The sequence below is a fragment of the Lagopus leucura genome, unplaced genomic scaffold (assembly GCF_019238085.1).
Source record: "Lagopus leucura isolate 7727_CA_CO unplaced genomic scaffold, USGS_WTPT01 Super-Scaffold_100004, whole genome shotgun sequence".
Classification (NCBI taxonomy): domain Eukaryota; kingdom Metazoa; phylum Chordata; class Aves; order Galliformes; family Phasianidae; genus Lagopus; species Lagopus leucura.
This window is the reverse complement of record NW_024962264.1, coordinates 14,448,992-14,473,884: the sequence shown is the minus strand read 5'-3', so window position 1 is coordinate 14,473,884 and position 24,893 is coordinate 14,448,992. Positions and strand designations below refer to the sequence as shown.

Here is a 24,893-nt window from a genome sequence, read left to right as displayed (position 1 = left end):
TGCACAATATGAAGGTTTTATGTAGTAAAATGGTATTGCCAGCATTTTCCACCCTTTAGTCAATAGTACCCTATTGTTACTACAGGCCCCTTCTGGGGAAAAGATCCAACTGTGTTTCCCTCCAGAGACAATTCCTGAGCCTTTGCAGAATCTCTTCAACCAGTGAGAGTGCAATCCTTCATGCTCTCTGTTGCAAGCCAAAGCATCCTGTGGTTTGTTATATTGATGCCAACCCCTTTGAATTAAAACTTGGAACAGAGTCAAGGTGTTGATTGAACAAGAGTGTGCCTTAAATTATTAAAACTTGGGAGAGGGCATGAGGAAAAAAAAAAAAAGGAAGAAAGGAGAAGGAGAGAGTGAGAGGGGCTGGGGAGGAAAAAAAAAAAAAAGGCAGAAAAGCAAGTCACTGCTGAAGATCTCTTGATGTCCTGAGGGTCAGTTCACCTCCTTATTCTTCTGGGTTGGTCAAGCATGTAGTGGGGCCATGAGCCAGCAGCTGTGGGATTGGGAATGCCTTCTGATGGCATATTCAATTGGCCCAAAAGCTGTTGCTGGGTGGAAAGTGCCCAATATTACGTGCCGTGTGCACACCATACTGGCTGCACTTCTCCCCTTGTATGGTGGTAGTGTTTGGCAGGGGAAACACCAGAGGCCACATTAAGCAAGAAAGCTAATTCTTGACCTCCTTTGAGCTTGAACACAAGGTGTGTTTGTTTTGCACTACTCCACAAGAGCGTTACAGCATGGCTTTTTCCTGAGGTCTGCCCAAGATTGAGAACAGTTACAGTTACAGTTTCACTGGTTACAGTTTGGTTTCACTAGTCACCAGCTGGCTGCAAGTCTCTCTCTTAATCAGAGTGAGAATTCACAATTTTACAGTTCTGTACAGTGTTGTGGCAGTGGCTGAGCCAGAAAGAAACATGACTTTATTCCCACACTCTCTCTCCAGGGAGATACCTGTTGCCCTACAGGATGGTGTCTAAGGCACATCCATGTTTCAAAGGACTGAAAAGTAACCTGCTAGTATTTTAATGTTCTTTTGGGAGGTAAAAGAATAACCTGAACTTGTTCTCTGACTCTTCAGTGAGAAGTTACTCACAGTTCCAAGTTTAGTTGCATTGATCAGCTGGTGTTCTCACGGGTCTTTGATTATTCCGCTCTGTTTGGAACATTTATCTCCAATAAAATTAAGCAGGATGTTTCAAAACATCGATATCCAACAGTATGCACAGCACCAATGTGATACTTGTCAATACAACGAAAGATGAAAGAGACAGTATGATCATAGGACTTTCAATGTGTTTGTATTTTAAATTACTTAATATTATGTTAGAAGTATTTTTTTAAAGCATGTCCACAGGTAATATGAGCCAGAACACTCAAAATTTTTCAGAAAATACTGCAGAACAAAAAAAATTAGTTTACTATAAGTTGGAAACTAGTGCATAACACAAACAGTATGGTTGCACCTTGCTTTTCCAGCAGTGTCCAGTAAATTTGTAGTGTGATTTCATCAGTTACCAATCAGAAAACATTATGCTAAGTTACAGCACAACTTTTATTGAAAACCTTGTCACTGATTTATTACCATCATGAAGGCCTGTTATACATCTTGACGTGACTGGGTACTAATAAAAACAGAGCAGCATTAGTTCTGCCTTTATAGATATTTCTGGAATGCACTGATATTATTTTGGCTTGCTTTTATAAATTAAAAGTGTGCTCTGCTGTAACACAGCTGAATTTTTGTCCATATGAACCACTTGCACTTAAGAGAGCTCACGATAAAGACAAGTTGAAGTGGCGTGGGCAGCAGCTGTCAGATATTACAGTTCAAAGTCAGACTCTTTTCTATTCCAGATTAACAGATGAGGATTCAGGACAGATTCAGGTTGAATACCAAGAAAAACCTATTTTCCAAGAGAGTGATAAGACACTGGAATAGGTTGCTGGGGAAGGTGGTGAAGTCATTCTCCCTGGATGCGCTCCAGAAACATGTAGGTGTGGCACTTAGGGACATGGCTCAGTGGGTGCAGTTCCAACCTTAATGGTTCTATGACAGTTGTATTGACTCCTAGTTTTCAGTGGTATGGTTGCTATTAACACTTCATGGCATTTGGAAGCTGAAGGTTGTGGATTAAAGGCATGGATCATTCTGCTAAGTTTAGAAGTTCTCATTAGCTGTAGCTAGAAAAAAGATGCTATTCTTCACTGCTGTCTGAGGTGCACGGTAGTTAGAGACTGATCAGCTGCACAAGCTGCTAGCTACAAGTGATTAAGAACAGAGAAGCATTTCAGTTCGTAAAGAAACCAAGCTTTTAAGATGCACATGACTAGACACAAGGTATTTCTGGTTCAGCAGGGGCACATGTGATGCTCCAGTGCCTTAAGATCTCTCATTTACGAAGTTTCATCTCTTCAGATGAACCAAACCTAAGTCCCCAGCGTTACCAGCCGTTAGTAAAAAGCAGAAATACTTCCAAACGACATGATGAAATTGTTCTAGTGAACTCAATAGTGTCTACTCCCACAAGTGTGCTTTGAGTGAAAATAAGCTATTAGCAGCAAACTGAACTGGGGACTACAGATTTGATGCTGCTCCACTGGGAAGCACTATGGGAGCAGAGCTCTTTTGTTTGGAAGCATCCTCTGCAGATTTTCTGTAATTCCTCGAGATATTTCTGTGTAAACACAAGCCTTAAAGTTTTTATTGACCATTTGTGATTCATGCACTAAGGTTTCTGTTATTTTTATAGGCCCTGGGGCTTATGACAGAAAGAGAAAGTCCTTTTGATGTTCCCCCTTGCCAAAGTTGTTCTTTATGCTTGTTATTAGCAGACAAATACATGGTGCAGTAACTTGGCCACTTGTGTTCTCAGAAGTAGTTGAATTGCACTTTTTTGCTTATATTTGTTTTGGTCATATATGTTGAAAGTGAATTTGCAACATTAGCCTGGTGATAGAAAAACTCAATTTCCTTTGGGTTTGATTTTTTGTTTTTCTTATAAAACATACTTTTTCCAAAACCACATCTGTATTGTGGCCATGGAACACAATTCAGATCCTCAAACTACTTCTTTTCTCCTTGTAAAGGCACACCTGCTATTGCTATATGTGCAAATCTAATACTCTGATTGTAGTGCTGGGATTCTACACTGGAATTTGCACAAGGGCTTTGAAGTAGCAATGAACAATGATTCTCCTTTGGAAAAGAAGTGTCATCTTGTTTTCTTATTTTAGGATGTGATTCGTAGGATTTCTAGCTACTATGTGTTTCAGTTCTCCAATGGGAATATGTCTTTTCTGGGGCTCCGTTACAGTCACGGGACAGAATAATTTTCAATGGAGTTGGATTTTAATCTCTCTGCATGTATCTTAGCTCTGTATAATGTGCACTTCATTTCCACTCATTTCTCTAAAGGAAAACTCAGAAACATAAAAATGAGTAATGACTTTTTCTTGCTATGCACATCCCTAAGGCACTTGAGCACTGTTCAGTTGTGACAGACAATGCTAAAGGAGCTACACAGGCTGGGGAGTATAGCAATATGCAAAATGACTAAAGGAAAAAAAAGACTAAAGGGAAAAAAAGGGGGAAAAAAGATTTCATCATTTTTCGTCACAAAAAATTATTTTGGATATAAAATACCACAGAGCTACTTACAGATAAAAGCACAATAAAAGCAAGAAGTCTGGACAGATGCTTGGCCTGTGATGGTGCATAGCTCAGCGTAGGTTTGTAAAACTGGAAAGAATCAGAGAAGCAAGAGGAAGTGGGCTTTCCTTGCACCATTTCATACTGCTGTCTATCAGTGTGTCAGGATCTGTGCTTTTCAAAAGAATAAATACCCTTTTGGGCATCTGCCATATTACAGATACATACAAACATGTAAAAGAAATAAAGGGATAGGAAAAGGTAAGCAACCTCTCTCCTCACGGACATTTCTCTGTTGTATTTCATGTGCACAGCTGTGTCTAGGAACTTTTGCATCCTTGGAATTTTCTCTACAATATTCTTTCCAGGAAGAAAGATCAATGACATGTATTAAAGGACATGGGAAATTCTGAAGAGCCCATGTTTTTTTGCAAGAAAACCAAAGAAACATCTTGCAAGATCTCCTACCACTGACAAATGAATTCCAAGCTATATGCATACTCACTGTCTTTACTTTGCTTCTCTCTCTGTGACAGAAACATTGAGTTTAGAGCTCACTTAAAACAGCTGCTAGTGAGATTATCAGTAAATGTGTTAAATTTGAATTGAATTTGTGCAACACATGGGGAACAAAAATATGTATCATTTACTAGATCAGATATATCCTGGTGTATGTAATCCTACCAGCTGCCCACATCAAAGTGGTGAAATGCCACTTTCAGAAATGGATCTACGTAATGTTGTTTTCCTTCCTTTTTCAGAGAAATTAATGGGCAACTTCAATCATGATGGTTTGTACTGTGCATGATATAAGTTCTTGCGGACCAAAACAATCACACTAGAAGCTGTTTTTCAGTCTGCAGGTGGCCTTCACATCTTTTCCCATGACACTAGTAATCTTTCATATACTCATTCCATTGAGAAGATTGCACAGAAGTGTAACGTGGAGTTATTGGACTTAGGTGCGCAGGATGTTTAAGGCTCCCCAGTGATTCTTACTTGAGAATTAGAATCTACAGTCAGTGAAGAGACTTAAGCGTAGCTGGTTATTTGGATTTTTAAGTCCTTCTGTTGATACTGAAAACAAAACCATTGCAAATAGAGCCCTATTATGAAGCAGAGAAGATTGAGTAACACTGTTATTGACTGAGAGAAGCTGAGGGATGACTTCAGTGTTTAAAATTAAAGCAGTGTGTAGCAGGACTTCAACTTCATTCTCAAATTGCAAGACTTGGTTTATTGGTAAATCCATGCATTCAGCATGCTCCTGCCCAAAAAACACAACTGACAACTTAGGTACCTACAAGCACCCAAGGCATGTGGTGAGAAGGTAGCTGTGATGTGACGCTATTCACTGCCAGTGGCTTTGGGCACCGACAGCCCTGTCCCTGTTGTGCTGCAGTCTCCCAACAGCTGTATGATCCTATGCACTGGATGAGGATGACGAAGCAGAAGGAATCAAAGTAGAAAGAGGCCATCTCAGATCACAGGTCTTTGGTAAGATGGAAGACAAACAAGTGAGATTCCAGATATTGGAAGCAACTGAAATAGCACGATAATTTGATTAGAATTGCAATAGAAGAGAGCGTTCTGTCCCAGACAGCTCCATTTTTCATTTTTAATTATGGCAAAATTTATGCTACTGTAACACAGCAAATTTGAACATAAGTGGCTATTTAAAAAAAATTTTACAGTCTTGAGTTGAAGATCTGATCCAAAATATTGGATGTAGAGATTTTCTTTTAAGCCTTTTATGAGTCTTCGTGAATAAATAATGGGGACTGGTGATGTAGCCATTACGTGGCCTCCACACTTCAAGTTTTTATGCACCCCAGACACAGACACTAACAAGTACAGCTGCCCCACAAAAGCTGTCAGAGGTGAAGTGAAAGACTTTGGAAGATGGGCTTTTGACATCTGTGGATAGGAAGAAGGCTGTGAGATAGATAAATATGTTTTCTGGCTACCTTTCAATAATTCACATAACTGAATGTTTCTTTTTCCTCCAGCATGTTATTTCTGGCCACCAACAGGTGCATGGCTACATCACTGAGGCAGTTTAAGTGTTATTTACTTAGCCAAAATTTCCTCCAGGCTCCAGGTGGTAGCATACAGACAGTGCAGGCTATTGGTGGAAAGACGTGGGGATGTGGGAGGCTGCCACTAAACTATAGCAGAAGGAACACAAAGAAATGAGGAGAACACGTTCTAGAAAGGCAGAATCTCAGAACTCCCTGGGCTCTCTGTGTAGTACAGACCTTCATATTGCATCCATAAATATCAATTTACTTGTTCAATAATTTCCTGAAAACTGTCCAGTATATACTTGAGGAACAATTGCTGGTTATCTCGTTCGCAAAGGATCTCCACTGGAATCATAAAACAAGCATCAAAACTTACTAGCAAATTGCTTTTGCACTTGAGAGGGGGCAGTATCAAACAGCTCATGTTTAGAAATTTCTTTGTGCATAACTTTGTTTTCTGTAGCTTTACATGGCAACAACCAACATAAACTATTGAGTGCCTCAATGTAACAAAATACAGTTATCTCATAAGAAAGTATTTTAATCTGAAGGACAAGAAAATAAGCCCAACACTTGTCTGAATTCATATACAATATCCCAACACACCAAGAGATAAAGTACTCTTCAGAGCTGTTCAGCGTAGAGAAGTACCAAATATTTGTCAAATAGCAGTGTAGTTCCATACCTGAGGATGTTCACACTCACAGATGTAAGCTAGACAGTCAGGACAGGCAGAAGACAGCAGGCCCTACTGTACTAACAGAACAGAACCTCTATCATAGATTATTCCTGCCATTGCATCCTCTCCTCCCTGGTTCCAGCGTCACCCTGGTCACATTAGTCCTACCCATCCCACTGGCCATCAGAGCACCAATAGTGGACTGCTAAGTTGAAAACCTTGTTACAGGCAAAGCTGAACATCCTTCCTGAACTGTACAATACAAACTATATTGGCTTTATTCAAATTGTTTTGTCATTTTACAAAAAAATACATGCAAGTCATTTTTTTTTAAATATCATAATGGTGACATACAAAGTGAGCTTCATGGGACAGACGGACCAGAATATTATTCTTGGCCATTGAGGAGGAAGGAATGGTAAACTGCAACATGGAAAAAGGGGGAAAAAATTTCAAGCAGATAAAAAGCCTCCTTCTTGCTCTTTTATGTTCTTCAGAGTAAATAGCAGTCAAAACAAGTTAACCTTTTTGCCAACGTTTTGTGGTAGTTTGTCATCCAACATGTTCAGCAAGAAGAAAATTAGGTTCAGTGTTTTTCCCAGGTGGGTTTATTTACTGTTTAAGGGCAAGACAGGTAAGGAAAAATACAGCTGATCTTCGTAGGACAGGGTTTGTTTTCAATTTTAACAATGTGATGTTGGTTTCCTTTCATTATTTGTGCAATCTGCAGAATCAGAAAGCCTTAGAAGTGATGGCACATTTGGAGACTAAAACCTAAGCTATAATTCTAGGTAGCTAAAAGATGGAGATGGCATTCAATGTTTCTGCTAGGCTGTCACATACAAAGGTTTTTTTGTACTTCCCATGGTCAAGATAATTGAGAAGCTAGATATTATCTTTAATTCTTTTCTTTGAAAAAAAAAAATAAAATCTATAGATTGAATCCTTAATTGAATTCTTAGGGCTACATCCTCAGGCAATTCCCATTGATTTTGACAGTTTTCGGGCATCTAAAGTCCTTTGAGGATGCAGGTCACTCTTTTCCTGCCAAGGACCCTGAGGAAGCCCAGAAATAAGTAAAAATTTTTCCTCACTCTCTTCATATATACACCAGATGGAGAAAAGACTAGAAATAAGATTTTAATGGGTAACTTTTCATGTGTCTAGAATGTTTAATCTACAAGAAGAAGTTACTTTTATAAGTCCCTACACAATGGTAAATAATGGATAAAGGTTTAGAAAAAAAAGCCTCTAAGAAAGAGGGCCAGGAAGCATTAATAATAGAGATAGCAATAATGAATCATCCTTGATTTGATCAGAAATCATTTGTGAAAGGCATTAGCTTAGCAGTACTGCAATTATCTCAAGTTCATAAAAACTTTGTTCAGCAGCAGGTGGTGCTATTCTGCTTTATAAAAGAATCTTGTGAGCTACTAAAATACTAATTAAGCTCTGACTAAATGTAAACTTGAGATAAAAGCACTTATTTTCTCAAGCTTTGGCTATATAAAGCTATATAGAAATGGCTATAAGCCATTTCTGGGGCTGCTCTTTGCCTTATGTGTTCATATTCTTAAGAAGTAGGTGACTGTCAGTATACCTGATAAGAAAATTTAAAAAGTTTTTAGTTTTAAAAATAATTCTACTTAGTTCATGATTAACCTGACTATATACATTGTTTAGTCCAAAAAACGAATGCTACCTATGCCTCTTCAAGCAAGAAAAATCAGCTGAATCCAAAAGCACTGGTTGTGAAATAGCACATAAAATATACAAGCAAATTTTGGAATTATGGGCTGGATATTGAACTTGTTTTCTACAGTTTTCCTTGTCACATTTTATCAGTCTTTGCAACATATTAGTTTTATTTATATTAATTTTATTTATATTTATTTTTAGATCTTTGCTGAGAGTAAATGATACACTGATGTGAGCTGAGCGATGCCATCCTACAGTGTGCAGATTATCAATTATGCTGATTGTGGAATGGAAGCAGCAGAATGCAAAGCTACTTTTTATACATCTTGGAGAGTCACTTTTTACAATCTGATAGTAACAGGACTAGGTGACGTAGTCTGATAGTGATTTAGGCTAGGTATTAGAAGGAAATTCTTTACTCTGAGGATGGTGAGGCCCTGGCACAGCTGCCCAGAGAAGCTGTGGATGCCCCATCCCTGGAGGTGCTCAAGGCCAGGCTGGATGGGGCCCTGGGCGGCTGAGCTGGTGGGTGGCAGCCCTGCCCACAACAGGGGGTTGGAACTGGGTAGGTGCTGAGGTCTCTTCCAACCCAAGCTGTTCTGCAAATCTATGATTCATTCTACGACTATGAAAACCCACCTGTGCCACACTTCAGTCTTTTAAACACAGAGATGGGCAGTAGCAGCCTAAGTACACATCTCGCGAGTAATAACCTGTCCTGTTGTCTGAAAACAAACATCCACCTGACAAAATTGCTGTCATTATCCAGTAGTAATCAGCAGAAGACCAAGCAATACTGGAAACAAGCCAACATAGACTTGAAGAAAGATCCTACACAGAATTGCAGAATTTGTGCATATTTGTCTGTTACATGTCACAGTTCTGAAAAACGACATTCGGAATTACCTGTGGTTTTAATACAGCAGAAGCACATTTGGTAATGAACCCACTTACCAGAAAAGGCAATATCACAACACTGAATGACACAGTGTTAACTGACTGGTTTCTTTATTGGTTTTCATCCTCTGTGGTAATGCATAGCCCCTGCTTGCCCACTATGTCCATATACAAGCAATTTTCAATTTATAAGTAAAACGGAAAATACATATGACCCTTCAGATGGAAAAAAAAATAAATCCGTAGGCTATCAAATCTCTGTATTTTCAGATGAGCAGAAAATGTGGTCTCTGGATTGTTATTCCTGGATCCTTTCATTTACCATAGCTTAATGAAATAAGAGATGTGAACTTGATACTGAGCTGCCCCAGTTCATAGCTTGGCATAACAAAATACATGGAAGAAGACGGGCTGAAGTTAATATGCTGGACTGTGAATTGCAGCTGGTAGGACACATTCACAGTGCCTTCTCTGCTGTCTGTTACAGGAGTGGCTTCATAAGGAGAGACATGAGGAAGGATGCAATAGCCAGGAAAGTAACCTTGTGCTCAATCAGCAATTTGTCACAGCCCTTAGTTTCTGAGCTGAGTACAGTAAGGTACAACATTCTTCACTTGTAGGCATGATTAAACTGAAATAACAGCTTTTCCTATGAATATATCACCAGGACAAAAAACAAAAAGGGCAAATATAAACTAAGAGGGATCAGTCCTACTTGCTTAGCACTCCTTATTTCAATCAGATCGTCACAACTTCTGTTCTAACCAAATGGAGTTGCAGCTCACTCACCTCCACACAAGCTTCATACTTATCCCATCCTGGGTCTGCAGCCAACAGCAGCTCAGAGTTGGCAACTTTGCAGTAAATTGGGCTAAAGAAGTACGTGCTGACTCATGAGGAGTGGAAAAGTAAAATATATGTAGAACTGATTCATAATTATCTAATATTTCATTCTCCAGATTCAGTGGAATGATCAGATACTTTTCCAAAAAATTTCAGCTACCCACACAGAGCTAACAACTCATGCCTAACGATGTAAGAGGCAAACAATAAGCACAAAGTAATGATAAGCTGATTTTCATCTCACATAGCTAATGAAATCAGATCAGCCTTTGATTCCCCAGCACACTAAAACTTACTAGCCAACTCAAAGAGGGTGTTGCAATACGGCAAAAGTAGCTTTTTTTTTGTCTTTTCCAAGAAAGTGTGATGATCCAAGGACTTCTGAGACTGACCCTCCAGGGAATTGTTTCATACCCAAGAGACCAACAACCACTTATTTAAGAAAATAAAATGTAAAAACACTACGTCAGAAAGAGATCTCTTTCATAAGCACAGCATCACAATATTTGCTATTTCTTTTACAGAAGAAGCACCAGAATAGCTCTTGAACACAAAGGGCCTTCATAAGGCGGCTCAACTGGCAGTAAAAGTGCACAGATGGAAGGGGAGCCCAGGCGTGCTGCAATTATTTTGCATGCCAGGGTGCCTGCTAAAATTCATTTCTGTTGTCACTGCTCTGTTTTTACCAGGCTTAATATCCCTAATGCTTTTGTTTCTTTGCATTGCAGAACTTTTAAACTTTTCTCCGGTTGCATGAATTTCACTTGATTTAAAAAACACTGTAACACCACATTCTTAATACATAGTTAAATACCAGAACTGACAAACCTCGAATGTAATGATGACCTTACTTTTCTGTGGCATATTGTACACGCACTAAAATCTTGCTGAAATACAATAAAACAATACTTTATATTCCAGGGAACCTTTAATCTCTGACTCTACTACAATAATTCTTGTAAATGTCAAAGGCAGGGGGATTTGTAAAAGTTGCTTTGAGAATTAATCCTTCCAGCACAGAACTCTCTTTTAACTTTAGAAGCTTGTGTGCAGCAAAGGGAACGTAAACTTATCCAGGGGAAAAAACTGTACAGCTCTGAATGTATTCATGGTATCACTGTTGAATTTCTGACCCCTTTTTCCAGTTGTTATCTGCAAATACTGAGCTTAGCCACATTAAATGTTATCACTAAAGTTGTAATTAATATCTAGAAAAACATTCTATTTTTGCTGCTTATCAGCAACAAGATACTGTCATTCCGTATCTGTCATTTCATAATCTACATGCTCCTCCCCCCTCCCCTTTTTTTTCCATTTCAGCTCTCTTTTTCTACGCTTAAAAGCTTTTTTGGTGAGTTGTAAGCAATTCTAATGCAGGTTTTCACAACCAATTTTAGCCTTGAGTACAAATATTAGTATTAGATGACATTATCATGAAGGTCAGCATTAGGTGGTTGTAAGTAACACCAGACAAAAAGTGGTCTCCTGCGAGAAGGATCACGAGGACAAGGGGAAAATGACAAATGTCCTGGACAAGCCTTCTGGCAATGCTGTGGGGTTCTGATGGTAACGATCAGTCTTCTTGTTCTCTACAAGCAAACTCCAGCCCTAGAAATGAATTTTGCATTGCCCTAAGCAAATTGGAAAACACAACACCAAATTAAACATCACTGCTCCCTCAGGCATAAAAACTGTACTAAGAACAAAAAAATATTTGTACCAAATCTCTGCTGCTTTCTGTGGTGCTGCTGTTATGTAATGCTGAGCTCATAACCACGTATAAAGGACTGATGGGAATGCAGTGCTCCAGATAAGCTGTTCAAGTCCCAGGTCTATGTTACATTCTAGACTAACCTTTACAATCTCAGCATGTATGTGCAATGATTTTTGCTTCTCATTTGCCTGAAGCTAATAAACACTGCTAGCAGCTCTGGTTCTTAATCACACTGCGGTCAGATGTTAAGCTGCTGAAGGCTGATTATTTCAAGTTACAAAATATTTTTTTATTAACTGATGCTCCTTTCAGCAGCACCAACTTTGTTTTTTATTTTTCCAGTTCAGCTTAAAAAGATCTCCATTTTCTCTTTCCCAGTTTCACAAGTCTAGTTTACCATAGCAGACACACCGTGAGAACACAAAAGTTGCTCTATTTGTGAATAGAAAGAAAATTTCTAACCCTGCTATCAAATACATATTTCTAAGAACATTTGCAGGTGAAACACTCCAAGTTTCGCATCACACGATACCCACTAATGTAGTCACCCAGAAATGTGAATTGTGCCTGAGTGGTATCTCAGGGGATAAGACCACCACACTACTTCCATCAGCTTCCTGAAATTGCAATGTGGCGTATGGGAAGTGTTGAGTCACGGTCTGAACCACTGATTGATCACCTGGGGAAAAGATCAGCTCAGCCCTGGAAGCACAGGTGAAGGCAATTCAGCTGTGTGATTAGAAGGGCTGGAGCCTGGCTGCACCTCTCTTAAACCCCATTTAAGGGCTGACTGCCTCTAGGGAAGGATCTTTTTCTGGAGTTCTCTGCCTTATAGAGTTTTTCTGTGTGAGCCTACAGCTTTGGAGAGAGGTAAGCATTCTTTTCCTGTTTGTTATTCTACTACACTATTCTCCCCAACTGTAACAGTGTGGTATTGTAGAAAGTTCTTCTCACAGTGCCTGCTGCAGTAACGTTATGATTATTTAGAGTCTGTACACCCAAAGCTCTGTTAGTCACTGCTTCTTAGACCCAGAATACTGATATGCTCTCAGCTTTCTTATCACCACAGCCCTGGTGCTGTAGGACATGGCAAGAGTTTTAAAGTTGTTATTCTGAATAGATTTGCTGCTGTTGCCCATCTTGGGTGCGCCAATTTGACTGTAGGCAGTTCCCACATCCCTGAATTCAGTAGGATTTTGAAGAGATTGCCCTTCCCTTGTAATTTTTAGCTGGTATTAACATAAGTGCCAATCAATAACTGATTGCAAGCTCTTACTAGCTAGTGATCCTGAATTGCTTATAGAAGCAATCTGGATGAGATGATGTGCCTGACTAAAGCATCACAGAAACCTGACCTCCCTGTAAATGGGAGTAGAGAGCACAAATGATAGCTATGCACAGATAAGGACTAAGAACAGTAGAGATGTGGGTCACATCTCCATTCAGCCAGTGCACCGTGTCAGACAGGAATTTGTTGCAGGGCCCTGCAACTCTTTCCTCATCTGGAAAGACTTGTACGTTTTATATATATTTTTTATTTTCTCTCGGAGGAGGGGGGAAGTAGGGGGGTGGCGCAAGAGGAAGGGCAGAGATTTTGTGGGATTGACCCTTTTAGCACTGATACCTAAGGAAAGAGAATCAATTGGACAACTCGATTGTCTTAACCAACAAGAAAGTGGGGAGAAAAGGCTTTCTCGCCCCGGAGGAAGGTTCAGGGACGAGGAGTTCTACGGCTGTCAGTTCGAAAGGGTTCCACCGAATCTGCGACAGACCGCTGTTTCCTGAGATCTGCTCCCCCCAGGTGAGGATCCGGCACGGGGCAGGCGACAGGAAGCCCCAACAGCAGCCCGGCCCGACCGCCCCCGCCCCTCGGCGCGGGCCGCGCTTCCCCCGCCCCACGGCGGGCTCGGGGGCCGGACGGGCGGGGCGGCGGAGGCGGGCGGCTCGAAGGGTTCCCACCTGCCCGCTGCCGCCCGCCCGCAGTCCCTGGTGCCGCGGGGCGGGCGATGAGGGGGCCGCGGGCGGGCGCGATGTTCGGGGCGGGCAGGTACAGCATCCCGCGGCCCGTCACCAGGAACCTGGAGGACCTGGACTCGGTGCAAAGCGTTCTGCTGCACAGGTCAGCGGCGGGACGGGGACGGGAGGCCGTGGCGGGGAGCGGGCCCCTCGGCGCAGCCCCGCTCGGAGCGAGAGAGAGGCGGGCGGCGTGGAGCCCGAGCTCCCGGCCCTGCGGAGGGGCTCCTCGCGGCAGCCTTTTGTTGCCGGGGCAGGAAATGAAACGGGCCGAGCCCGTGTCCGCCCTCCCCTTGTCCGGGCGCTCGGGCTCCCGCGGCCCCTCGGCAGGCAGGTGGGGCGGCGCGCCCGGCTCCGCCGGAGCCCTGGGAGAGAGCGCGGCGTGTGACGCGGGTGCAGAGATCGAGGTAACAGAAGCTGTTGGATCCGTTCGTGGGCGCTGGGAGCGCTCCGTCAAGGAGAAGAGGAAAAGCTGAACTGGTGGGCAGTCGTTAGTCAGCTTGCGGGAGAAGCGCTGTCTGCTTTATCCCTGCCTTCCTCATCTCTAACGAGCGACGTTCCGTGCCGTTCATGACAGAGAACTCGTAGCGGTAGCACCTTATCCGATGGGCCGTCCGTGGGGCTCTGAGAGCCGCCTCGGTGCCGCCTCCTTTGTGCACAGCTGTATGAGAGAAGCACCGACAGAAGCGCGTTTGCTCTGTGAAGTGCCCGTTTCCTCAAGTATTTTCTCGGCTGTGTTGATTTATTTCCCACTAAAGAAAAAGTGCGCTCTCTCCTAGTGCTAGCTCCAAACATATATTGCTATGGGAACTGCCAACTGATTCTTAGCTCAGCTTCTCCCCAGCTGAAAGCACCAACTGAACGAATAGTTGCTTGAAATGCCTGAGGTGAAAGCAGTGCTTGCAGCAAGCAGAGTGCTCTGCAATTGGGTTGTTCCTATGCTGCTCTCTGCTGCAGCTCTATGAGCAGAAAACTTGTCTGTATGCTACCAGGGATCCTATGGCACCTGAAATGCTGTGAATGCCTTTGTTAGTGACTTGATAAAGAAAATCTTGTTTTGAAGTTGAATTAAATACACTGCCCGGTGCTATTGCTTATATCTTTGCAATTTCAGTGCTGTCAGGTACTTATTCATTCATGAAACATTTACATGGTGACATGGCGAACAGTCACTTTGTTCCAGGAGTGATGTGCTTGCTATGTGCAGCAGGTGATGCTGAAAGAGCTTGAAGGTTTCACGTGAAGTAAAAACGGAGAAGTTGTATTTGAAATTACAGCTGCTTTCCATGCTAATGGGAACTCTTAACCATGCAAGACTTTTCCTCAAGGGAATGAGACAGTTGGACTGCTGCTCCTGAATTCTGTCAATGTCCTCAATTGCTTTTATGCCCTTTTTCTGAAATACTATTTGTGATCCATTTTAACAGTTGCTTAGATCGGAAGGGATGCAGGAGCTTTAACAAAATAAAGAACAGTCAATTTTATTTATGCAGTATTGATTTGTTTTCATATAAAAATTCTTTTTTTACAAAGGTAGCTTTCATTCTCCGCATAGTCTGTTGAAATGTAAATTTCCCAATTAAGATGAGTTCCAGTATCCCTACTCAGTTTGTACTGCTTTGCTGCAAATGTTGGCTATGCAGTCATGTCAGAAAAGCTGTGAGCAGCAGCTCTTGTAATCACAATCTTATTTGTGTAATCTTCTGTCAACCTTATTGTAATCACAAAATCTTGTTTATTAAGAAAAGCCTATGAAAAGTGCCTTTTGCCCCTCTTAAAGAAAGGCTTTAGTGGAGTAGGGGAAAGCTTTACTGTTGTCATTAAACTTGAACTAAAAGGAATTCATTCCTTTTTCATGTTTTTGCTGATGCTGTGTACGGGGGGGAAGAGGAGGGGAGGACCAAAATGAATTGAACTTCCCAGCTGAAAGAACTGGGATAGCTGGGATGGGCTTTGCTTAGTAGCCTGCTACTTCTGTTTGTTTTCCTTCAGATGTTTGAGTAAAGGTGGTGTTAACCTTAAGAAACAGAGATGAAAATATTTTTATCTTAGTACTGTTTGCTTGTAGTGTGTCATATCTTATCTATAATGTATCATTTTATGTCTGTCCAGTTGTCAATAGTCATGTTGGAAATATTACTCGATTTGAAAACTGGAAGAAAGGAAAAAAATGAAGACATAATGAGCAATTCAGGCTTTCTTATTTAGTTGCCGATAACAAAGAGCTGTAACTTGAACTAAGTAAAAGCAAAGGGACACTTAAAATCTTGATTAAAAGATGGTGACTAGATGAAGAACAGATTCAGCCGTGAGATTGTGAGGTACAATCACTAGAGAACATTGCCAGCCAATTGCTGTTGCCACTGACTGCCACGGTGCTGCAGTCAGTTCTGCTCTTCACCCCCACTTAGCAGAGGAAATGACCCTGAAGAGGCATAGGAGGCAGCTGAAGGTTCGGCACCCGGTGATCCAATGTAGTTTCTGGTTAGTGTATTGGCACTTCATAGGCATAGACTGGATGCTCTTAGTGTCAGTCAGAGTTCTCTTGTGGTGAATGGAGCAGTAATTTGCTCCTGTATAAACAAGACTTAACGCTGCCTCTGTTTTTAGCCTTGTGTTGAACAGAGCGCAGCTACATCCATATTCAGGCCCAGCACACCTTCTTGAATGTGAGTCAGTGAAATAAATCTGACATACTGTCTGATTGTGGGTCCTGATGAAACTGCTGAAGTTTGAATTAACTATATGCAACCCAACAGGACAGATTAGTTACACAACTCCTAACTTTTCCTGTGCTCTTAAAGCTAATAGGAAAGATGGCAGTTCCCACCTTGTTTCTTCATCAGGGTGGAGGAATCAGTTGTTGATGTGTAACACTGAAAAACTGTTAGTAGTTGAAATTGTCAAGTATATGGTTAGGGATTGGAATAGGAGGTAAGTATTTCTTCAGCCAGACCAAAACTGGAGTTGTATGCTTTTTTTTTCCTTTGTTAGAAAGGACCAGTATACCTCATTGGTGTGTCTTATGCACTATCCCCTTTTAACTACAGTCTGCTCCTGAACACAAATGTGGGTCAAAATAGACTTATTTTTAGAGTGCAATATGTTTCGAAGCATGATATTAAGCTAAGAAGAAACAAGCAATTTACAAACATATGAGTTAGTTCGTCCAGAAAAACCTTCAGGCAAAAGTGTTAAAAAGCACTCTTCTGGTTCTTTACTCTTTTAATTATTCACTTCTAAATGACCATCATCCGGTTGTTCAGTAAGAGTGAGCAGTAGTAGTGATGCCAATGATGTCTTGTGGTGTATTTTGACCATCTGCTTGTCAACAACAGCAGCCAAGTGCAGAAGGGCTAGAGGTGCTTCAGTGAGAAGCATCAGCCCAACCATTTGGACTGAGTGTAAAGGATCTACCAGAAGACAAATTGTTTTAAATCTTTTCCTAATATTTATGCCCAAGAAATGATGGGAAGCTTTCTTAAGCAGGATTGTGTGGGAATGTTTCTTCACTCAAATAAAATTCTGCTGCATGAGATAAATCCTTCAATTTTTAGTTGTTCCCACAGCACCGAAACCCCACATTCATTTCAGAAGAACACTTAAGTGATTCCCAGCTATCTCAGTGAACTAAAATCTTCCAGTATCCTTTCCTCCATAATAGGTTCATCTCTGTATAATACCAAACAGTGTAAGACTGCCTCCAATTTTTGGAGAGCCTGTGTTTCTCACTTATTGAACAAACAACTGGAAACAATTAACCAACTCTTGAACTCAGTGAAATTTGACATAAGTAAAAGGATAATCTGGCAGCTATAACTTCTCTACAGAAACACTTCAGTGTGCTATTTACTGTATTAAAAGTGCTTGCAAATAGTAGTGGAATTAGGGTGGATGGGGACTGTATCTCATCTGCCTCTTTTAAAATTGTAACTCCTGCAGTATTCCTTCCAGAAAATCATAACTCATCAGGCTCTTTGGGAAATGTTGTTTATGCAGATTCTGTTTTTGCACCGTAAATTGTTTGAAAAGTTGGGTACTTCTAAAGCATTTTTTTCACCTGTTTTTTTCTGGAAGCAATAGAAATTATGAAAGTTGGTGCATAGCTTGCATTCTGGCAATTGGAAACAGATATAATTTATTTTAAGAATCATCTACCATGCATGAATGATATACTCTGCATAAAGTGGTTTTTGCCAGCTTGGTTAATTCTTTTCACTCTTTCTACCATGACTTGTCCTAACTTGAATAAAATCATACTGGAACAAACTTGCCTTTTTTTTTTTTTCTTTAGGTAGGGAATGTTTGTTTCTTCCCTTGGATAGTTGTTTATTCAGAAAATCCACACAACAGTAACATTTCCTTGAAAGAAGCTTTTCTACAGACATTTCAGAATTGCCACAACATTTGATGTAGGTATTTCTAACTACTCTGGTTGAAGTTGAATCACTGGGACACAAGTCCAAACCATTCCTGTCTGTTAATTCACTTAAAATCACTTTGATCAACAAATGCTTCCCTAAGACAGTTTCAAAGGCAGGAATCTCGTACCAGAGTTCTGCAACTCAAGCAAAATACTGCAGTGCTATAAAACCTCACTGCTGAGGCTGTGCAAGCATCCTGCTGAGCAGAGATTACATCCAACACATTAAAAATGTTCCAACAATTATTCTCTATCCCTTCCCTTATTCACCATGCGTGTCTTGATAGGTTTACTGACTCTGCTACACAGTGAGTTGCCTGCAGGGCTGCCATGGGTCTTGTTTTTCATGCATGTGAATAATTAATGCCTTGAAAATTGAGTCATTTTTTTGTTTTTTCTATCTCTCTACTGTGTACTGACTGCTTTCAGGGGCCAAAACACGTAGCTGGTTTGGCTGTGCCTCACATCCCTGCCCTTTCTCACTTACCTGCTGTCCTAAGCTAAGAAGCCATCTTCGTTTCTTGTGCTTCTTTGAATGACGATGGGATGTATTCTGCTGCTAACGGTTTGATGGTGAAAGTCAGTTTTTAATTGGAGTTTCTTTCTCCAGATAAGTTTTTGATTATAAGCAATGCTTTGGAGTTCAGCCCGGGACTGCGGTTCCATCGAGAGTCTCTTTTGTGGGGATGTTGCTGAGGCCTTGGTAACAGACAACCAAACAGTTTATTTCCATTACGTTTTCAGTGCTGACCCACTGAAGGATGCTCAAGTCCACCGAGACTCAGACGTGGGTGCAGAGGGAGTAACGGGCGAGACTGGGCGCTTCCAGGACTCTCTTACTCCGTGTAGCCCGAGCACGGAGGAGAGCGGCCCTCCCAGCCCGAGATCGCACTAACGCTTCCCGACCGTTGGCGGGGACCTCACAGGCGGGGCCGCGACCGTTAACTCTTGCGCGCGGCACTGCCGCGCGCTTCCCGCGTCTCCATGGCGCCGGGAGGAATCGCCAATCAGAAGGCGCTGCGCCGGTCACGTGCGGGCGGGCAGTCATGGCGTCCGAGGGGGACGGAGAGAGCGGAGCAGCCGCAGGCATGGAGCTGCTGCAGGGTGGTAGAGCGGGGTGCGCGGACACCGGCAGCGAGAGCGGCTCGGATAGCACCTCGCTGTCGGGCAGCTCCGAGTAAGGGCGGGGCGGGGTGCAGCCCGCAGGGCGGGGGGGGATGGGCTGAGCGTTGGCGAGCATCATTTTGGGCAAGAGTGCATAAATGCGAAGTGCATGACGTTTGTCCTGCCTGCAGCACCCTTACACGCACCTAAGTCCCTGCGGTTCCAGGCAGGGAGTGGTATCTCTATGGGCGTTTTTTTTTTTGTTATTTTGCTTTTTTCCACTCAGACCTTTTCTCTGAGTCCTAAAGGTGCTCTGGTGGGATGTCTTTATTATGTTCTTTCTCAGCTGTGCTCTCTAATTAATGCACTATTCAAGTTGTGTGCTGATGTTAGTTTTAAACGAAACTTTCTTCCTCAATGTAGTCAAATTATCTTGTTTTAGATTTATGAATGTGTGCTAGCTTTACTCAATTATTGATATGATTACGTATGTCTTCATTGTGCGTTTCCTTGTTTGATTGCTGTTGGGGCAGTCTCAGATTGGCAAGAGCAGAGATCTGGCTGCCCTCAGGCATTCCTGAGCTGCTCTTGGCTGTTCATGAGCATCTTTCGTGCAGAATATCTTAGAGTTTCTTCACAAAGTTGCTAATACTGACTTCTATGTGCGTGAAATCAGAAGCTTTCTAATGTTCACCTGAAATGTTTTGATAAATTAAATCACTGATGACTTTCCCTGCTGTGATGGTTGCTGATCCTTGTGCTCCTGTGATAGCACTTAGAGGTTTTGGTGCTGTGGCGTGGACAATTTGCCCTGCTGCCTTCTCAGCTATCTTCTTTTTTTCCCCAGCCAAAAGAGTGTGGTTTCCTTCAGTTTCTTTCCATTTAAGAGATGTTTATAAACTACTTTGTATTTGTCTCTGTGCTCTGGGCCTGTTCCAGTTATTATGTCTCTTTTAGACTATATGATCCAAAGCTGGACGTGGTTGACACATCACTATTGCCAAACTAGAATAAAAACTTCTTATGTCTTGCAGACAGCACTCCTGTTAATCCATCCTGCAGTTGCATTGCCTTTCCTATGCAGCATCTCGATGCTAGCGATCTACTCCAGCTGCCAGAACTCTTTCTGTAGCAGTGCTGCCTCTGTACTTTATTGTTTTGTATTTTTTGCACGCAAATCTGAATGTGTTATTTTGACACGTCTTAAAAAGTGTTATGTGGATTTCATTTTGTTCTTTCTTTTTGTTATTTTAAGATGATTTAAGAATGCTAGTCCTGTCTTTCAGCGAGGTTGCGGTACAGTCCAACCTATAAATGCATAAAGGAAAAATTATGGCAGAGAACAAATAGGATGCTGTTTTTTCTCAAATCCCCCTCATGCCCATGAATGTAATTACTAATTAAAACTAATTAAAACTTGGATGTGAAAGAAACATTTTTTTTTTTGCTTGTTTCCACAGAAGTCAGTAACAATAACAGTACTTTTTGCAATGATTGGAAGGCATTTGGAGAATCTGTTTTAGTGCTTGAAAGGGATGTCTTTCCTTCCCAAAGCTGTCCTGGAAGATTTCCCATTCCCACAGCAAACTTAAAGCATTAAACTTTTAATATTCAGGAGATCATATACTTTCTTGCCTTGTACTCTCCATATACCTTCCCTTGAAGTAAGTAGATAAGTGAGTAGAAAGACTGGCAGAGCAGTCTTTCTTATCAGAGCTATCACTGATTGTTCTTCTTTGTTTCCCAGTGATCTTGAGCCTGAATGGTTGGATCGTGTGCAGAAAAATGGGGAGTTATTTTATTTAGAAATGAGCGAAAGTGAGGAAGAAACTTTACTTCAGAATGCCTGTCCAGAAATACCATCGGTGAATCATGTCAGATTTCGTGAAAATGAAGCGGAAGTTATTCAAGAGGGATCACGGAAAGAAAGAAAGTATGAACTGAAGAAACTGACAAAAATATTAAAGAAGAAGAATCTTTTACCAAAGCATTCTAGTAAGAAAGGAAGTGGAAGCTGTAATGTGCGCTCCAGCGGTCCAACTTCCATACTGAAACATAACTCCACTCAGAAAATGGGTGAAATACAGCAGAAGTACAAAGACATATATGTTTATGTAAATCCCAGAAAACTGTTGGAGAATGCTGCAGAAGATGAGCAGCACAGGCTGCTAGAGGCCTTGGTAGGAATTGTCCATCAATCTTCATGGAGCAGCAGAAGAGCAGAAAAACAAGGCAAGAAGGATAAGGTTACCAGAGGAATCAGTGAAGAGAAGCTTGTAGTACACGGCTTGGTGCCAGGCAGTTCAGCAATGAAAACAGGCCAAATCTTGATTGGTAAGTTAATCATGTGAACATGCTCTTCTTTTAAAATGAATATTTTTATTGTATTTTGTTTTTTGAGAGGCAGCTGCCTTGAGTACTCCCAAGATGTAAGTGATGCTTACAAGTACTGTTTTGTAAATTCCTGAGGTACCATTTTAAGTAAATGTCACTGCATTTGGTGTTTTGTCACCTATTCTGTGTTTTATATTAATGGTTTTAAGAATATGTGACATAAACCAGAAGGCATTAAGGAGATGATTGTGTCTTTAGCCTACAAGGAGCAAGCATCTTCAATTTAGGAAAAAGAAGTACTGCTTTACATCTTTAATTTAATGCAGCATTTACTCTGTAGATAACTGCGCCTGTGGAAAAACTTGAGTGTGCCAAATATTGTGTTTTGCTTTTATTCTTTTCTACCAGTCTTCTTAGAATACGCTTTATATGGATTTTGAGACACACACAAAAAAAGAGAGAAAAAGCGTGGAGTAAATGCGTATTTTTTAGATTTTGCCTGTTCACAGTCTTGTTTAGTTGTTCTTCTGTCTAGCAGTGAGAAGAGCTTCTTCAGCAATTGTGATCAGCAGGCCTCTCAGCTGCAGAATGAGAAGGCAGTGAGTTAGCAGAGCAGCTCTTTTGTGTTGGTTTGGCTCTTGCGAGATGTAAGGCGATGCAGCTAAGTAACCTGGCAGGAAATAAACCCAGAAGAAAAACTGTTCATCTAGTTTTTGCTGGTGTGCTGAGTTAAACCGGATTGCAGAAAGCCTGACAGGCACCAGAGCTTGAGCAGCATACAGGAATGAATTTTCCTGGCCAGTAGTGAAGGAGCAGATGCATGTGCTCCCATTTCCAGCATCAAGAAGCCACTGAAATAAGTGACTTAGTACTCATGAACTCCCAACCTCAGAGACTGTAAATGTGAGACAGCTAACTTGTGTCTGCAAGGGGTGGAAGGTGGTTAATTGCCCTTGAAGTTGCTCTCTAGTAAGAGCAAGCAAAGATGTGATTTTGGTTAAAAGATCATGAAAATTTTAATACTGTAGTAGCACAAATCGCACAGACTCAGCATGAGTGCTTTTGGAATTCCAATGTTGTGTGTGTTAAAAATGCAAATCATGCTCTGACTAGCTCATTCTTCTTAGAATAGATCTTCAGTACGTTGCTAAAGAATACTCGAGGGAGAATTGGGTAGCTTTCAAATGTTACCAGAAAGAACTGATTAGTCAAGAAGTAAGTGATGAAGAAGGAGGGGGAGGAGGAAGAGTTTCAGCTTGACCTACTGTGCTTAATGGTATTTAATCTGATTAGTGTCAAGCTGGGCATTTATAACCTGTAAGTTAATTTTGGGACACACGTTTGTTATGTAACCACCTATTTGTAAGTGCAGCTGTGAAGTCAGAACAACATAGACACATACCAAATCGAGGAGAAAGTGCTAGTGGTACATCATCTGCAGCATTCAGTGTTTTCTTGAGCGAATGAGCACAATTTTGTTTTTTGTTTTGTCTTCTCTTAAGTACAAGTTTACATTTAAGTTAATCTAAAAAGTCCAGCAACTTCACATGTCATAGGTCTGACAACCAATAGTGCTTTGGTTTGGGATGTTGGAATGAAGTATTTTCAAGCATGTTACAGTTATCCAGCTTTCAGTTGGGAAAATGAGCTGTATTCTGTGCCAACAGTATAAAATATATAATTTGCAAGTATTTTTATATGAAAATTACACATCTACAGTGAACACTGAGTACTCTCAAATTTTTATGTGGTGTCTAGAAACAGAGCTTTGCATAAATTAGGTGTTTAGATTTCAGTGCTGTCAGCATAAAGATATACAGTAAAAATAATTTTGATTCTCTCAGAAAAACTGCTTGGCTTACTGTCTCTGTATTGGACTTTGGACGATGAGGGTTACATTATATACCCAAAGCCTGACTTAGAAACTGTAGTTTCCATGTAGTTCAGTGGAGGGCCTTACAGGAGCTGAAGTTGCACAGAAATTTGAGGAAAAAAAGTCAATACAACTTTGCTTCTGAGTTTTAGGAATTCTATTCAGAATTGTGGACAAACACAGTAAAATATATTTCTGTGGTCAGTCTAAAACCTGATCAGTATGGCATGATGCTGACTGACTGGAACTTTGTTCATCTTCTTTGACCTTCATATGCATAGGTGTTAATCTGTTCATGATTTTTTTTTTTTTTTAAATTAATATTTTAATGACCTGCAGTGAGTGATACAGACCATTTCTGTATCAGTATTTTTGTTTCTTTGCTCTTTGTTTTTAAGTGAATGCCAAGTATATTTTCCCTCTTAAAAGCCATGCTTTAAAGCAGTGGGTTTCCTGGTGACCAGCTTGCAGTGGCTGTTGCAGGCATTTCTGTCTCAGCATATTGTTCCTGAATTTGATCTGTTGTCAATCAACGTAAAACTTGAAGTCATTCCAGTATTGAGAAGACAGAAACAGAACAGAAAACTAATAACAATTTAGCAAGTGCATTTTGCCTACCTCCTTTGTGCTCAAACACCTCTCCTCTCCCTCTTCCTCATCTCAGCCCCCCTGTTCCTACCATATGCTAACTGCACATCTCCATCTCTTCAGGAAGGTAATGAATGGGGCAGGAGGCTGGGATCGTACGGGCGATGCCTTCCTTCTGCCACCCCTTGCTTCTTGTTTTACTTTGCCGCATCATAACGCTTCCACAGGCCTTAAGCTTTCAAGGAGTGAGAACCTCTGTGGGCCCCAGCCCTTCCTATAGTGGCTGCTGCACTCTTAAATACTTGGGCAGAAGTGCCACTGGCTGCCCTAGCTGGGCTAGATGTGCTGTGAGTTGCTCCGCTGAGTGGCAGGAGGTGGTTCATGGCTTTCCACACAGCTCACTGCTGCAGCACCCAGCTCCCCACATCGTGGCAGGGCTGCCCAGTAGCACAGTCTGTCTCTCTGGTCTTAAAATTTGAGCACTCTAGATTTTTATGGTTTTTTCCACCTCACGATTTGTGTTTGTGATATGGTAAATAATAACGGAGTTACTGGTTACTTTGTATTTTCCTTAGCAACTTAGTTATTTGTCAGCAGTAAGTATGGTTGCCACTGAAGTGGCTGCTAAGTCATGAGGGAGGCTGATTTTCTACTTTGAATGACCAGTTAAAAAGCTGTTATTACTTCAATATTTTGAATAAAAATAACTGCTTTTTTCCCAGTAAATAATCACTTTCCTCTGATAACTTCTTCAATTGATTCTGATACATGTATCCCTTACAGCACCAAACATGAAAAAATAAAACATCTGTTTATTATTTGTGGAGTGTACTTTACTTTTTTTAATGTGGGCATGGAAGTCATAATTCTTGTTGCTATATTTTATCAACCAAGCAGAATGCAGCCACTGACCGTATGACATAAACATAAGTTTTGTAAGCTAAGAAACTGCTGCTTTACCTCTGTAAAAAGATGGGACTCTGTTGTTTTTCAGTTCTTTTTAATGTTGTTGGGTTTTTTTTGCATTTAAAAATCCATCAGTCTTAAG

At 41.2% G+C, this 24,893-nt stretch overlaps 1 protein-coding gene across 4 annotated transcripts in view; it reads left to right on the top strand.

The window, feature by feature from the left end:
- LOC122179785 (sodium-dependent phosphate transporter 2) overlaps positions 1-24,893 on the top strand; it is a 123,705-nt gene that overhangs the window by 65,063 nt on the left and 33,749 nt on the right. For 3 of the 4 annotated variants that reach the window (XM_042870887.1, XM_042870884.1, XM_042870885.1), the window contains one exon: positions 20,798-21,384. In XM_042870887.1, coding sequence (XP_042726821.1) covers positions 20,798-21,384 — 587 coding nt within the window. Of the gene's footprint in view, positions 1-18,992; positions 19,124-20,797; positions 21,385-24,893 lie in introns of those variants that run through there. The other variant, XM_042870888.1, reaches the window with a different exon arrangement.